Below are 16,550 nucleotides of genomic sequence, written 5' to 3' on the forward strand. Positions count from 1 at the left end.
GATGTACGTTAGACGTTAGCATTATTCCTAAACAGCAATCAATATAGGCACACAATTACAATTCAAATGTAATCCGATATTTAAATAGTCATAATTAAAAGGTTTACTGGATTGCATTTAAATATAAGAATTTCCGGAGTAAATATAAAAAACGATTTCATTTTGAAATTCCCGCTACCATTTGAAGCATTCACCTTAATAAAGATTTTTATTCCGAGTTCCGAGTGTGTGGGGCCGACCTTACTGATACACAGCAATCATTGTCTATGGTATCGAAAAATTGTGTATCTGTGGTGAATATGGAGACTGACTGAAGTTTATGTACTTCTGGTACATATTTCGTAGTTTGCAAAGTTCAAGTTTGCAATTTCGCAGTTTGCGTTGCGATCAAAATATTGTTTGTAAAGCACTAAATTCGTATTCAGTTATATTGTATATACTGTTAAAATACTTTATGCAGGTGTTAAATACTATACCTTGTGTAGTTTCACCACAGCACAAATTCCAAATAATGGAATTTTTATAGAGAGCTAGTTGGTTCCCATCCATGGATATGTGCATAAAATATCAGTCTGAAAACATGTGGAAGTATGTTACGCGTCGGATCAGGGATACGTGTGAGCGGAGTGCTAATACCTTCGATAGATGCAGCACTACCGTGGCCAATGGAGCTGCCATTACCGATGAGAAGAATGACAGTCTTCCTTGCAAGTGGCTTGCGCTCCGTGGAGGATCTAAGCCATATCAGAGTGATAGCGGCGCAAATACAAAATGGAGCTTCGAATTCGACCAAGACAAAAATTGGAAGGGTGCCATACCATGGGTATGTTTGTATTTGGTAGATTTATTTTTATCACTGACATAATACTTTTATCAGCATTATCTAGAATAATGTTTTGGCCATGATAGCTGTATGATTAATTTGGTACTATAGTGGGATTTTGTTAATGCAAAAATTTGGGAAAATCAAACCAATAATATTGATGAGCCAGAAAAATTCTCAAATTAATTTCAGGTGTTTTTATCAAATTAATAACTTAATGCATCAATATTACTGACTGACTTATACAAACGAATACATACTTTGATTGATTCTATCATACAATTCTTTCACCATGTCGTAGCTACGTTGCCCCAACTAAATGTTGTTTAGGATGTACATACTAATTACCATAATACCCAAAACTCTATTTATAGAATTGATTAACTTCTAACTGTGAAAATATCCAAATTGGGCATAGACGCCAAAATGAAATGTTAATAACAAACCTGCTATATGCCTTCTGTACTGGTTTAAGAGAAATTTTCTTTTCAGGCAAATGATAAAAATTTAAATCATGATAAAACTACTGGTTCATCCCGCTGGTTTCCATTTTACGCCAATTCTGAAGGAAATCAGTGCAAGTGGAGTTTGGAGCAGTCAGATACTGCACATAAGAGTGTTGTACCATGGGTAAGTTGCTTGATTTAGATTGAATACAATGTTACAGAATCTAAAAGCCTTGAGTTGGTGTGGCATAGATTGATGTCCTCCTAGCCGATTATCAGCTACTGCGGCTGTTCTCATGTAAGGAGATTAGCTAAGTGTGCAGGACATATTATAGTGCACTCCCTATTCCTTCACTCTCATAGCCCGATGGGACGGCAATTCAACAGGGCCGGAGAGAGATCAGGCGCAGGACCAACATTTACGTGCTGTCCAATGTATCAATCACCAACTTCCAGGCTCCGGGCTGCTTTGTGAAAGTCTTCTAAAATCCACAAAGCTATTTTGGCCCAACTCGGGAATCAAACCCGAGACCTCGTGCTCAGTAGCCACACTCGCGACAACTAGACCAACGAGGCAGTGTGGCATAGAACCGCCACTCAGCCATAGGACATGTCAGTCACTGCTGAACATAAACAACCTCCATTTATTTAAAGAAGGTCTGATTGGAAGTGGCTTGCCAGTATGGTTAATACCACATAATCAATACCTTTTAGAATGAGAAGAGGTGTTTGGTCTCAACATCGGGCCAAAAAAGATGATTTCAGTGACTATTTTTTATTAAAAGACCATTAGGTAAAATCATTTCAATAAAAATCTACAGTAGACATAACATGCCTATCGTCCCTTGGTGAAGGCCGCTGGTCCACGATTAAAAGCTTTCAAACTTATCAAAATAGTAAATAATATAAACAACTTCACATCTCTAGGAGAAAGTGACAAATGAAAATCACTTCAATGATGACACTAAGGCCGGCCCACCTTGCAAGTGGTTCTTTGCCAAACACGGCAGGAAGGCAAATGAATTGAAATGGGACTTTGATCAAGATAAAACTCTGGTAGCTGAGGTACCTGTGGTATGGATCAATTATTTATTTTCTTAATAGTAATTAAAATTGTTATAATTTTCTGTCAGTATAAACTGTTTTCAAAAATGTTCATTTATATCAAAATGAAAAATCATTTATTCAAACTTTGCTGCAAAACAGCACTTTTCCAATGTTAAAATATACATTTTCATTTACAATGTATCAACATTACTTAATACAATTAGAATAAATAAAGGTACTTTTTAAATCTCGAAAAATCACTCCTCAAGGCAGCCCTCAAAATATAAGACAAACAAGCAGGGATATGGCCGCATGGCCAACTGAAACTGTATGTAAAATGGTGCAATATGTATCATTGTTTACATTTCCTGATACTTTGATAAAGGGTTAGCTATTTCATAAGCATTAAACTACTAGGTATTTGAACAAATCAACATATTTCAGGAAAATGTGTCTAAAGAGGAGAATCATGCCGGTCCACCTTGCAAGTGGACGTCATTCCGTAGACGCTTTGGACCTAGCAGCAAAAAGTGGAACTTTGAACATCTCAATAGCACCCAGACGGATGTTTCACCATGGGTATGTGTCCAAAAATGTGAACATTTTGTGTCCTCTGTTGTATTACATAGAGCAGATTTTGTTGTGTGCAGTAAATTGAATTATTTTGACCTTTTTCTGCTTCTTTAAATATGCAAAGTTTAACTTCATATACCTCCAATTAAATTGTCCTTTTCTGTAATATACATAACATAGTCTCTATAGACTGGTATTAAATTACTCCCAAAAAATATATGTGTATCTAATGAAAATCATTGAATGTTTATAGAAAACAGCTGACAACACACAAAAGAATGATGACCAGAAAGCAGGACCGCCTTGCAGGTGGCTCTCATTTCGTAAATGTCGCAAGTCCTACCAGAATGGAAGTGGAGCAAATAGCAGGAAGTGGAACTTTGAGCCTATCAACAAAACTTGGATGGATGCCATCACATGGGTGTGTTTACATTTTGCAGAATTTTTCAGTATTGACCCAATTTTTTTCTTGCTGTTTTGTTGATTTAGTCTTTGGAACTCTTTATTGTTGTGACTTTTTGGTCATAATCACATGAGTGGCTAATGGTTGCAGTCCGGGCTTAGAATCTCAGTTGATGAATTATTGCTGGGCAATCCAGAGTTAGTTTTTGACATCTTATTTCTCATTTTACAGAGTGGAGCAGCAGTTTTGGGATGGTACACTAGTCAAATGATACATATTAAGCTGAAAAATCATTGCCGTAGTCTTGAGAAAAGCTGTTCATCCAGCTCTTCTGTCAACAGTCTACTTTGCTCTGTCCTACCATATGTAGGTCACATGAACAAAAATGACTATTATATCAGTTCAGTGGAGAAAATCGAGAAATTGGTTTCCGATTTTACTCCGACTGTGCATTTGATGGGCAATGAGGAAGTCGCACACACACGGAAACACGAGAATCTTAAAACTCCAGAGAGTATTCCTACGACCATATCTGGAAGTAGCAATAGTACGGACACCACAGATGATGACTTGGGCGAGGTGCTGAACTCCATTGAAAACAGACTTGGACTTGCTGCTATCGAAAACGGACAGTACCAAGATGGACTTGGTTTACTAAGGTTTGGTATTTTATAAACTATGTAGTCTGAGAGGAGTTGTCACAAGTAGTAGCAACATTATGTTATGAACTAGAACTAATATAACGAATTTTCCAGGTCCGCAGCACATCGTAATCATGCTCCAGCTATTTACAACTTAGGGCTGTGTTATGAAAAAGGGTTAGGAGTAACTGCTGATGAGAAAACAGTAAGTATATCATTATGAGTACTCTCGCTTCACAATACAGATTTCATGGTATTTTATCCCAGTACTATCTATGCTTAACTGCCTTTAATGTTAAGCATATCCTTGATGATGACTTTTTAACGCAGCTCAACCTTATTACATTTAAACATCTTCATTTCCCAGGCAATGGAGCTATACCGGTCTGCAGCAGCAATGGATCACCCCGAGGCGTTATACAACCTCGGCATATACTACGGGCAGGGCCGCGGCGGCCTCAAGCAAGACCAGGACACCGCCGTGCGTCTCCTTCGCCTCGCCGCAGTGCAAGGCCAGCAAGCCGCCATCGACGCACTCAAGTACCTCGACGTCAGCATTTCCGAACCACGACACAACGACGTCAACACTTGGACCTACCAACACGCACCGTTCTCAACAAACGAACAAATCGTCCCAACGCAAAGCAGGCTGTTTGTCGACAATATCAGTTTCCTCCAAGCGAGGGTGTAAAATTTTAAACTTAATTTTAATTGGCATTTTTGTATTGTAAGGTGGTGGTGGACGCTGTATCAATGCATCTTAAATTAGTCGCTAAGCTACTAATCAATACACGCATAGCGTGATCAACGTGAGAATGCAACATGTAATATAATTACATGATCTCTTCAAAATTTTATTTAGATTTTTTAAGATGGAAAGTTTATTACTTTTATCAAATAAGTGTTGTTTCTTTTGAGTTCATATAACACCTAATCTTCCAAATGCTAATCAAGAAAATGTAAAGAAAATAATGTTTTTAGAGTGGAATCTTAAAAAACTTTTTCCTCTTCTCGCACAAAGTCAGTGAAAAGATCGATCAAGTTTCTCAGGGCCAGTGTAAGCAGGGTCTAACTGCCCGGGTTACACTGACTGCAGGTATGTTACCGATGAGATTACCACTGCCACAATGTATACCAGGTGTTAACCTCGCCAATAATACATTAAACACTGTATATTCAAAAGAAATTGTTCCTAGAAATGTAAGCACATGAACAAAGGTATTAACTTAATATTTTTTTTGTTTTTACCTCAATAATCATATTATTTGGATTATGCGCTTTTTGTGTTGTTGCAAAGAATAATATGGTACACATAATTAGAATGGAACTTGCATGCCCATTTTTTGTACTATTTTCTGACAATATAATGAATTATCCGCCTATACTTTCGATATACGGAAGATACTAACGGCCGGTTGCATTTTTTTGTATTCAAGTATATTTTACGTATTGATAATTTTCATTGACAAAGTAAATATTAACTTCTTGTGTAAGCGCTCGCAATTCACGATTCATAGTTACCATATTTATGCAATCGGCTTTTAGTATAGGCCTTTAAAAATTGACATAGAAACAATAAACAGAGCAAAGACGACACAAATAATGTACCAGTAGGAAGTATTTGTTAAAAGAAAAAAGAAAAGAAAATGTAACCGGCCTTTAGATTATTTGTTTTGCTTTTTGTTCAATTGTTATTGCATATTTTGTTCTAGCCTTCAAAGGCTAGTTTAATATTTAAGCGATAATGATAAATGTCCTTATACAGAAAGGTCACTTAATTTTGAATGGAGTTTTCAGTCTTAATAACAAATTCTGCAAAGTTATTAAGCGCCTCTCAAAATTGCTTGGCTTTTTGAGATCAAAGTTATAAATTGTAACTAAGTATCCGCTAGTTTGGCCAACAAAAGTGATCAAGAAATCCTATTGTTTTATGCACAAACACAAATTTATTTTTCGTCTGGTCATCTTAATGTTCCACTTTTGTTGGTCAGATTAAAATGCTTAATTTTAGTGATGGTTATGAAATAAAGACATGATTTTAGAAAATATTGTCTTGTTATTTTGAAATTGTTCTACTTTCCTACCTACCTATAGTAGTTCTCGTCGCAAGGTCGTCTAAACACGCGTTCTTTTGCTGACGTCTGCTATATTGAAAGATGGAAATAAAAGAAAAATTTCGTTTTTTAATTATTTATTACTTATTAAATAAAAGCTATATTTTGTTTACACGTCAGTAAAATGTTATCACACTAGCCTATCATTACCCAATGTCACTTTGTACAAATAATTAAATATTAACGCGAAGTTTATTATGTTGACTGTACATTTTCGATAATTGGTCACATAGTTATACACATGATGTAAAATAAAATAACATTAAATTGCGTTTACAACGAATATATTATTTGCACATAATAAAGTAGCTAGTTTCGAGATAACAGGTATTTTTATTGGGACATTACATGGAAATTATAACTTGTGTACCTATTGGATTGCCCAATAAAATATAAACCTATGAAGTTCCCACCACACTTAATACGGAATGAGAAATAATAGCATCCCTTAACACAAGGTCTACATTTAAATACACGTACAAAAGAGTCAAGGTCAACCTTTAGTGAGGTTTTATTACACAAAGTAAATATATCACGTGCATACATAATAATTCGGAGATAGATACTATCCCGCTCAGCTACATAAGATTGTTTGCATCATTCTAAAATAATAACATTCACTCTAACATACGAAATAAACATCTCCAACCTCATTTTCATTTCACCGAAACCTGCAAAAGAAGTAACGTATAATTAATTACTATGCGGCGACGTATAGCAGTGGCATCATGGGCTTGTATAAAAAAAAGTAGATAGCTAGATAGATATACTCCTGATTATGTACGCCAATTAAAATATAACAAAAAAGCTAACCTAAAGATTTTAAAGTCGGTGACACAATGGGCGGTCTTATCGCTAAAAGTGATCTCTTACAAGACAACCTTTGGATGGATTGAGACTACGACCTTTTTTTAGAGAAGGAAATTACCATATCGCATATTTTCAACTTACTGTAGTATATATACAACTTACCTAATAAGTTCGCTTTAGTTAGTGCCCTAGTACTTCCTGGGGTAGTCCCGTGGCGGCGGCGCGTATCGGTCGGGATAGGCGGCGCCGGGCGGCGGCGGCTGGTACTGCGGCGCGTAGCGCGCCTCGTAGCCGTAGCGCGCCTCGCCGCCCGACCACGCCTCGCCGCCACCGCCGCTGCCGTTGCTGCCTGCAATACGAATTATGAATTTAACATAGTGTTTAACACTAGTCAGTGTCCGTTATGTCAACCATAAGGTTAAGCTATGACCATCTTGTCATAACGAGTTCTACCGTGTTTCTGAAAGCACGATAAACTGCTGTGGTATTAGATCAGAAGCCAGAAATTAACAACTGATTGCCTGGGTTGAGAAGGTCAGATAGGCAGTCACTCCATGTGACACACTTATACTCAGCTGCATCTGGTAAAACTGAAGGGCGACCCCAATATCATTGAGAAAACACCATTCCGACTCGTAACATTTATATCAAAATTTATTTTAGTTATAATAACAAAAGTTAAACAGTTACGTTACCTTTAGAAGGCGGCGCAGCATCAGGGTATCGACTGGAGGCGTTCCAGCTGCGAGGCTCGGGCTTGCCGGGCGGGGACGGACGATACGAGCGGTTGTCGCGCGACTCGTACGAACGACTGCAATTATTGTACGAACATATTCAACATCAACAAGTATTATATTCATATAACATTATACACGTAAGTTTGAAATTTGATGAAGCTTTACCATAATTTTGCTCATATATCAGATATAAAAGCCAGTTTACGGGTGCGGGAAGTAATTCTGAAGGTGAAACGGTGGAGGACAGCTAATTTAAAATAATGTTCTATATAAACAGCACGAGAGTTCCTTCTTGTCATAACATTGGTGATGAACATACCTAGGTTCTTTAGGCCTGGTACCGGGCGGCATTGGTTGTCGCGAGTCCTCGCTAGCACCACCATTGCTTGAGTACTTCATGTTACCAGCTGAAAAAATATCATGTTAATAAAATTGAAACAGCAAATACCTGAATCTTTACCACTCTGAACGTGACTGCAGTCACAGCACAAGTGAAAATCTATTACTAAAAAACATTATTGTTGCTCCGCATATAAACAAACAGCTGGTAAACCGATAAAAATGTATGGTTACATCTTTCTCAATCTTTGGTGTAACTTTAATTATGTTTATGTCTTATAATTTACAATATTAATAATAAAAGAATACCCATACATATTCATACATTTAAACTTGACATTACGACGTGTTGATTAATTATACTTACAGGAGACATGTCTCGGGTACTCTCGTTTATAATCGCGTTCCCGGTCCCTCTTGTCTGTGCCTCTCTCGTAGCTAGCTGCCATCTCGAACCGCGGCGGGGGCGGCGCCTCAAACTGACTGCGACTTGATGACTGATGGATAGAAGTTCAACAATTCATATGGCTTGTAAGTAATGTGCTTATTTTACAATAGCTATGTAGATTTTTTTTGATGATTAATAATAATAGCCAATCTGTATTATCCAAACTCTTTTGCTAAAATAACGGCCATCTATGCCAAATTTGAGTTTTAAGGACTTTATATATGTTTCAAAAGTATGAATGCAGATGGATGGAGAGGAAGACCTAAGGAAAGATGGATGGATTGTCTAAAAGATGACATGAATAAGAAGGGAGTGAGTGTCAGTATGACGAGTGACAGGCAAAAATGGACGAGGATAACATATTGCGCCGACCACAAATTAATAAAATTGGGAACAGGGCAGGAGGAAGAAGAAGAAGTATGTTTCAAAAGTGTCTGGTCTGTCAAAATGGACTGGCATAGTTACTAGTATCAAAGGGTTAGCGGAAAGATTATGAAAGAGGAAAACATGCCGAGCCGATACAAAAATTGGTATGAGGGCAGGAAGATGAGAATGATGATAATGTAGGTAATATTATTATGTATACGTACGATGGGCGGCGGCGGCGGGCGCTTGTGGCGGGCGTCGCGCTCGTAGGCGGGCTCGGGCGGCGGGCTGCCCGCCTTGCGGTACGCGCCGCCCTCGTAGCCGCGCTTGCGACGCTCCTCCTCCAGTCTACACACACAATACATATTTAATACATACTCTTATAATGAGTTTATTATACCATTCTGAACATAGTATATATTACTATGATAATATCAAGTCTTTTTTAGTATTACAGAAGCAAAATACGTATGCTAATTTGATGAATGTGAAAATGTAATAACAAACTAGTGTCCAATGGCGTCTCGCAACTGAACTCTAATCACGGGTATGTGGTGCAAAAAAATGTTCCAGCATGGTCGTCATTTAACGAAAACTATACCTACATTGTTCTCATAAAAGCAAGTAATGATTTTGAATGAAATTTTGTACACAGACAAAACATGGATATAATTTCACCAAAACAATTTTTAACTTTTAAATCAAGATTTTCGAAGTATGGTAATCATTATAATAAATATTTATGTAAGTTGCTAATAGTTTCTACATACCTTAGTTGAGCACGTTTCAGTTCCAGTCTTTCCAGTTCTAGTTTCTCTCGCTCCAGTCTGTGACGCTCGCGTTCTAGACGGAGCAGTTCGTTCTTTTCACGTTCAATTTTCTCTCTGCAAAAAAGAGATGAAGCTAATATAAGCCATTTCATTTTCACCTTTTATTGAACCAAATAAAATATGAATGAATGAATTAGTCAATCGATCCAACAGTCTGGGATATTTAATACGGCATTTTTCAATAACTACAGGTTAAAGAAAAGTGAAAGGTCTAACTACAAAACAGATTATATTATCAACTGGGATTCAGCCATTAAGAAAATACACCTGACTTCATACTCTCCTCACTGACTGATACATAGTATTGTTTTCTGTGCAACATTCCGGGCAATCTTTTTATTTTACTATCCATTTAATTCAGGTATTAAGGCCCATATCATCAATATAAACAATACTATTATATAATATTAACATTATAAAGCTGAAAAGTGCTCCGAAAGTAGTCCTAGGAAGTACTGGTCCTATTCGAAAAATTCCATCAGTGTTAGGTAGCCCATTTATCGAGGAAGGCTACTTTTATCCGGGTTGGTGTAAACTGCTGGCAGAAGCTAGTAACAAAACACTCTTAAAACGAATGCACTCTGTGACGACATAAAGATTGGGGGGTGGCCAACTTACCTCTCAGCACGCAGTTTCTCCCGCTCGAGCGCGAGGCGGTGCTTCTCCTGCCGCTGTCGGCGCTCTCTCTCCCGCAGCGCGTCCTCGGCGGCGCGGCGCCGCCGCTCCTCCTCGCGCGCCGCGCGCGACCGCTCCCGCGCACGCGCCACGTCGCGCTCCTTCTGCACAACACAGAAATATACTACCATTAATAACCATATTGACTAAGAAAGGAAATTCTATCGAAAATAACCACGAAGTATCGATTAATCAAACATTTTTTTACAGACGAATGGAAACAAAATCCATTCATTCCAGGAGCCCGATTCTGCTAAGTTAATTATGACAAAATTGAATTGATAATGAATCGCAATAGCAGTTTTAACCTTAACGGGCATTCTGCTACTAATATAAAACCAATCGTATTCCAACGACATTCGATTGGATTGCGATTAGTATGTATTTGGTATATTTGGTAGTTTAAAACCATATTGCAATCGTCAATAATTTGCATACAATATAATTCATTCTTGAATCACTCATATTATTGATAAAAACGTAAACGTATTTATGAAAAGTTGTGCTAAAATCCTTAAAGACTCCGAAACTATTGCATCATTTTGAGAAGCTTGTCTATTCCCTATAAGAAGAAGTTTCCTCAGGACATGGTGGAAACCGCGGAAAACAGCAAGTCTTCTTTGTATCTATTAAATCTTATGAAACCTATCTCACTAGATTAACTAACTACAGAATAAGATCACTTACCCATATTTTAGAAAATGACAGAACCTCTCGAGGTGATCGCCGACGCTCACGGCTTCTTGTGCTTCTTTTCGTGCGATCCTGAAATATTGCAATTCAATAAATATTCACTCAAAACAAGAACACCTCTACATGCAAAGAGAGGTAGATAATAATAATAGGTTATTTAGCTTAGTATCAACAACAAAGGCTGTTCTCGTATTAGGACATAATGGTGCACAAGCATTTGCGCAAACACAGGTGCACACACTATTCCTTCACTCTCATAGCCCGATGGGACGACAATTCGACACCACCATAGAGAGATCAGGCCCAGGACCGACATTAACGTGCTCTCCAATGCACAAAAAGAAGGATAATATAATTGGGTTGCTTGTAAAGTTCTCACCTTATCAGATCGGTGAGATTTTTCACGTGTGCGTGATGTAGAACGAGTACTTTCCGCTCCTGACATCTCACTCTCCTTTTTCTGTTTTGGTTCCCCAGTCTTATCTCCACCTTCCTTGTTTTCCTAATAACAAAAAACCATAAATGAATTATACCACATAGGAAAGTTTTCGGTAAAGAATGTGGTCATGAAGAATGTGTTTAAATGTCAAGAACTACTAAAATATATGTCATTTTGCCTATATGCTAACCTGTGAAGTATAATGAAATACATACACGATGTTTTATATGTATAACGAAGATTGAAACATTGTTTTGTTTCTATGCAGGTAGGTTTGTAAAGACTGAATTACTTAACATCATCATCCTCCGAGCCTTTTTCCCAACCATGTTGGGGTCGGCTTCCAGTCTAACCGGATTCAGCTTGCCAATGCCAATGTAATTTTTTTCTCTGTCGGAAAACGACATTATCCCCAGATAACAAAGGCTATATTTTGTCCGTATACAGGAAGAAGTTCTCCCCTGGGCAGTAGATGAAACTGCAGAAAACAGCCAATAGACAAAAGTTTGGTTGCATACCTCATTCTCTTTAGGTTCCTCCTTGCGATCTTTGCTGGCGCGTCGCTCAGACCTGGCAGAGGGTTGGCGGCGAGACGAAGATTCTGATTCCGATTTCGCTTTCTCTACAGATATCATGCGACCATGCAATTCTGAAAATAATATGTTCCAATATTGTTAGTGTTTTTTCAAGACATTGCAATGCATAAGACTACGAACTTATTTTGTTACGCTTTCATCTTAATACAGCGATAGTTTTAACTCTGGTTGCAGGATTTTTTTTCTGGGTGGGTATAACACTTCCCATAGAATGTAAGCCTGAATTAATGAATTACCTGTTCTATGTAAATGTTTAATGCAGTTCTCAGCATCTTGTGCACTAGCCATCGTAACATAGCCGTAACAACGTGACCCTGGCGTTCTGGCATTCGTTACTACCTTCGCTCCTATCACCTGCAATCAAAACGTGTGTAATTACGTTTAGCTGAATTGATAAACATTTCTAAGTACTTGAAATTCAATATCTGGCTGAGTTCCAATCAGCATGTTGTTATAAAATGTAAAGTTAAAAATAACTATGCAAGTATGCAAGAAATGTAGTTTTACAGCAACTGGATGCGCCGTTACTATCTCGTTAAAAATAAGGGTGATGTTATATTCTAGCTAGTGTTTACCTTGCCATGCTTGCTGCACAGTTGCTTGAGGTCCTTAGCTCGAGTGTCGCCGGACAGGCCACTGACCCACAAGTTCCTCGCACCACCCTCTTTGGTTTCATCCTTTTTCTCCTTCTTTTCACCATCACCTTCTTTCTCTTTTTCATCTGTACATAAAAAAACAGTGATAAGTGCCTGTGCAACTCAATAAAAGAAATTAAAGCAAAGATTGATCATAACTACCTTTTGTATCCTTGTCATGCTTTTCATCCTCATTGCTGAAAAATATTAAAAGTATTATTTACCAATGAAAATTAATACAATACTGCAATCGCGACAAGTACATATTGGTAAGAATTTTAACATTTTATGTTTATACTAGCACAAGTCCATAAATGTGCAGTTTGGTGACAGTAATCTTTTAGAATTCCCGTGACACTGATCAGCTACAAAGTTTTGCACCATTACTCCACTGCATAGGCCGGGACTGTGCGGGCAGCTCCACCGTGTAGTACCGTCGCCTCGCCGGCACTGGTCGCTGGACCGCGGCAGCTGACGTCATCAGCGGGAGCTCACACCTCCAACAGGGATCCAGTGTAGCTCGTTCACTGCAGCTCGGCGCCAGCGAACACGCGACGACATCGACGAGCATTGACAGGCAGCCGTCGTCAATCCGTAGGGCAGCCAAATCTCCATAACGTTAGGTGCAAAACTTTGTAGAGATAACGAAAGAAAAGTATTGGATGTCGAAATAATCGGAGTTGTTATAGATGCGCGTGGGCGGCGACACGGCGGCCGTTCGACGTTCACCAACCTAGTGGCGGGGGCTTCGGAGTTTACTTGGTGTTGGTCGTCGGCTGGCTCGTCGTCGGCATTCGTAGCAGTGTCGGCGGGCGCTGACTTGTCGCTCGCCGGCTCGGCCGCGTCCTCCTCCTCCGCAGCCTCATCTACGTCAGTCGCACTTATCAGCTGAGCCAGCGCAGGTCGCTCGCCGAATAACGGGAGCGGCCCACCCTGCCTCTCCACCATCTTGCCACGCAGACACTTGATACTTTCTTGATATTTTTCTTTCTTGTACGTTGTTTATAACAAAAAATCCTGACCTGAAAACTTGATTGGACATTAGCACCACCATCTGGATATGGAGCAGCATAGCAGCTATGAGCTACTATGTCCATAGTAAAGCATACATAACTGTAGGACACTGGAGAGCTGGAGTGACTGGAAGTGCCACTTAGAGTACACAAAACACCACAGCATTGTAATGGAAGCCACCTCAGTCTGTGCTCATATCAGTGGTAATCCTCCCAAATGAGACACAATGTCAACTCTCTGTCTTTCTGTAACTGTTTGGGTTTATTCTGTGTTGCAGGTGTTTCTGCATGTTGCTCGCAGGTCTGACTATCAGTTTTCTTCTGCTGTTTACAACTTTCCTCTCTTGTTTACCGCATCAATTCCAATTTTAACATGATGACAAATATTGCAAAAATAATTCATACATCATGTATAGTTAATCACATATCAAGTTTAGTACTTTCCTAAGCACATGTTCAATGTTTCATCAGCCAGTTATTATTTTGAAGAGACATTTTGTTTAGAGTTAATTATAATATCACTACAATATGTTCACTGATCATTAATTTTGATAGTATCTGTATGTACAAAATGTGAGTGTAAACAAAGTCAAACCTTACCTTTTTTGAGAGTTTTAGTGTTGTTGTCAGTCTGAAAGAGATTAAATACAAGGTTAGGATAAATGTAAACACATGTATATTATGCACAATAAACTCTGCAAATATTAGTTTTAGTTAGACATTTGGCGATACTCCAGTAAGATACTATTAATAATTACTGAAACTGGACATGACACTATTGGGTTGATAAAGCAGAATTTAATGAAAAATGTTAGAAAATATGTGATGATTAAAAAAATAAGATACTTATATGAACATAAGTATATTTCAAAAATATATAAATACTAATAAATACATATGTACAGGACGACTTTAACAAAACATGATTTCAGATTCTATATACATCCTAGTCTACCTCCATCATGAACCCATTGGATATTTTAGATGCAACAGGCGGCAGTTTAACTGTAACACTGAAGAAATAGAAACGTACCTCTTCGTTTAGCAGTTCATCATCACCAATATCCAAGTTGATACTGTCCTCAGCATCTGTGTTGTTTTCCACTTTATGATCATCCTCATTTCTAGTATCCTTTTCAAGACAAGCCTTTTTCGGCTGCGTTGCTTCTGGTTCCTCCTTTATCTCTCTTTTTCTATTTACTTTTTCTGTTTCTTCCACCTCCATAGTTGCTTCGGGCTTGGGACTAGACTTGTTTAGTTTCTTGTCACCTTGCTCAGTTTCTTCCTCTTCCCCAGCGTCATCTTGTACAATCATGTCTTCCATGGCGGGAGTCTCTTCAGATTCCGGTTCGACTGTACTCTCTGCACGTCTGGTCCTCTTCGCTGGAGTCTTTGGCTCTACAGTAGTCAACTCAAACTTGAAAGTAGCCGGATCATGCCCTTCCTCTTCCAAGTGCTAGAATGATATAACCAATAAAGTTTTTTATGCGTATTGAATATTAATTGCGGTATTTTACTCTTACACGTCACTTAATTACCTTGGATAAACGTTGTATGAGCACACCGCGAACGCCGCTTTTATCTAGGTTGCGTTTCTCTAACTCTGCACGTAAATCTATAACTCTGAGATCGTTTAGCAGTCGCTTTTTGTCCGACATCGCCTTGTGTTATTTTAAGAACGTTTCTAATAATAACCACTTTATCTTGTTTTATATTTTCAGCAATCTATGAAACGAATATTCCCACACATGAATGACGAAAATTTTAAGATGGCGGCGTCGTACGTAGCAGACAGGAGGGACGAAGAAAGGGGCAAGCGGGGGTGGAAATGCAGCATAGAGTATAAATCGTAGACCATAGATGTTTACAGTCAACAAACAAAAACATTCAAACAAACAAAAGAAGGTGTCTAGTTCATCCTTCGGTTTTATAGCCAATACTATATGAATCATTATCATGTGAAGTGTCCATCTAAAGTCCTTCCCATTCAGTTCTTATCCTCATGTAATTTATGCACGGAACCTTTCTTTTTGTAATTTACAAACATTACGATAAAACACGGAGTTTGTAGGCATAGATATTTGTTGTTTATGGTTAGGCATAGATATTTGCAATCTAGAGAAGAAATCTTGTTTTTGGCGCACACATGAGAAATGTCAATATTGTCAATGGATTTATTGACAAATCATTTCACTGTGTTGTGAATTGTTGAAATATTTTGTTTGGATTGAGAAGAACAGTTACAGTGTTGTGATTTTCATTTAATTCACATTAGCTAACAAGCAAACTGCATAATGCCCGAGCTGAAACAAGGTAGGTAACGCAGTAATTAGTACTGTTTTTAACTAGTGAAGGTATAATAAAAGTTAAGGTTTTATCTAGTAAAGAACTAACCATCCGTTTTTCTGACGCAGATGCCCCTTCTGAGGCCGTAGCCAGTGAGTTGCTGGACAAAATCATTGTCAAGCAATTGCATTTGATGGAAGAAAAGATGCGTTGCGAATTGAACATAGAATCCAGTATCAAGAATGGCAGTATACATTTAGCGAAGTCTCGTTACATTATGGGCCAGAGCTCTGTAAGTACTGCAAGGCTTCCTACAGAGAGCAGCACAGATTTCTCAGCTTCCACTGTATGTGAGACTGTACAGGAAGATGGTGTAAAACAGATGAGAGTTGTGGAAAATGATGCAGATAACATGGTCAATCCTATCCGCTGGTTTGGTGTCCTAGTTCCACAGAATATGCATAAAGCTCAAAGTATATTTCAGAATACTATTAATTTTGTTGTTGAATGCGTTAATGTGCAATTGCAGTTGCAAAGGAATTCAAAACTAATAGAGAGTTTGAAGCAGTATATTAATTTTGAGAAGTTGACATAGTTGTTATGTTATATTGAGGAAGTATTTATTTTGCATGTGCT

The 16,550-nt window shown here is 38.3% G+C and overlaps 3 protein-coding genes across 3 annotated transcripts; 2 read left to right on the forward strand and 1 right to left on the reverse strand.

The window, feature by feature from the left end:
* Positions 1-280: 280 nt before the first annotated feature.
* On the forward strand, positions 281-5,981 carry LOC110377253 (uncharacterized). The gene is made up of 8 exons (XM_064040772.1): positions 281-823; positions 1,316-1,453; positions 2,197-2,343; positions 2,761-2,895; positions 3,143-3,310; positions 3,524-3,951; positions 4,048-4,138; positions 4,301-5,981. The coding sequence occupies exons 1-8, from the start codon at positions 548-550 to the stop codon at positions 4,622-4,624; spliced, it is 1,707 nt and encodes a 568-aa protein (XP_063896842.1). The 5' UTR covers positions 281-547; the 3' UTR covers positions 4,625-5,981.
* A 333-nt stretch (positions 5,982-6,314) lies between these two features.
* Positions 6,315-15,433, reverse strand: LOC110377252 (scaffold attachment factor B2). Its single transcript, XM_064040897.1, has 18 exons — positions 15,167-15,433; positions 14,662-15,084; positions 14,229-14,259; positions 13,349-13,481; positions 12,778-12,812; positions 12,556-12,701; positions 12,217-12,334; positions 11,903-12,033; positions 11,325-11,447; positions 10,940-11,017; positions 10,196-10,356; positions 9,518-9,631; positions 8,972-9,095; positions 8,301-8,430; positions 7,914-8,001; positions 7,553-7,668; positions 7,020-7,206; positions 6,315-6,718 (listed from the first exon to the last, which is right to left on the reverse strand). The coding sequence occupies exons 1-17, from the start codon at positions 15,284-15,286 to the stop codon at positions 7,046-7,048; spliced, it is 2,232 nt and encodes a 743-aa protein (XP_063896967.1). The 5' UTR covers positions 15,287-15,433; the 3' UTR covers positions 6,315-6,718; positions 7,020-7,045.
* A 489-nt stretch (positions 15,434-15,922) lies between these two features.
* On the forward strand, positions 15,923-16,509 carry LOC110377248 (coiled-coil domain-containing protein 115). Its single transcript, XM_064040942.1, has 2 exons — positions 15,923-15,941; positions 16,043-16,509. Exons 1-2 carry the CDS (start codon positions 15,923-15,925, stop codon positions 16,507-16,509), a joined length of 486 nt encoding a protein of 161 aa, XP_063897012.1.
* Positions 16,510-16,550: the final 41 nt, after the last annotated feature.

The sequence above is a fragment of the Helicoverpa armigera genome, chromosome 23 (genome assembly GCF_030705265.1).
Source record: "Helicoverpa armigera isolate CAAS_96S chromosome 23, ASM3070526v1, whole genome shotgun sequence".
Lineage (NCBI taxonomy): Eukaryota > Metazoa > Arthropoda > Insecta > Lepidoptera > Noctuidae > Helicoverpa > Helicoverpa armigera.

Excerpts from the sequence above, each read along its gene's own strand:
- LOC110377253 (XM_064040772.1), top strand. The coding sequence starts at position 548 with ATGGATATGTGCATAAAATATCAGTCTGAAAACATGTGGAAGTATGTT. Across the intron at positions 2,344-2,760 it reads TGGTAGCTGAGGTACCTGTG|GAAAATGTGTCTAAAGAGGA; the intron begins GTATGGATCAAT and ends AACATATTTCAG. Across the intron at positions 4,139-4,300 it reads TAACTGCTGATGAGAAAACA|GCAATGGAGCTATACCGGTC; the intron begins GTAAGTATATCA and ends TTCATTTCCCAG.
- LOC110377252 (XM_064040897.1), bottom strand. The coding sequence starts at position 15,286 with ATGTCGGACAAAAAGCGACTGCTAAACGATCTCAGAGTTATAGATTTA. Across the intron at positions 11,448-11,902 it reads AGGAACCTAAAGAGAATGAG|GAAAACAAGGAAGGTGGAGA; the intron begins GTATGCAACCAA and ends TTTTGTTATTAG. Across the intron at positions 9,632-10,195 it reads GAGAAACTGCGTGCTGAGAG|AGAGAAAATTGAACGTGAAA; the intron begins GTAAGTTGGCCA and ends TCTTTTTTGCAG.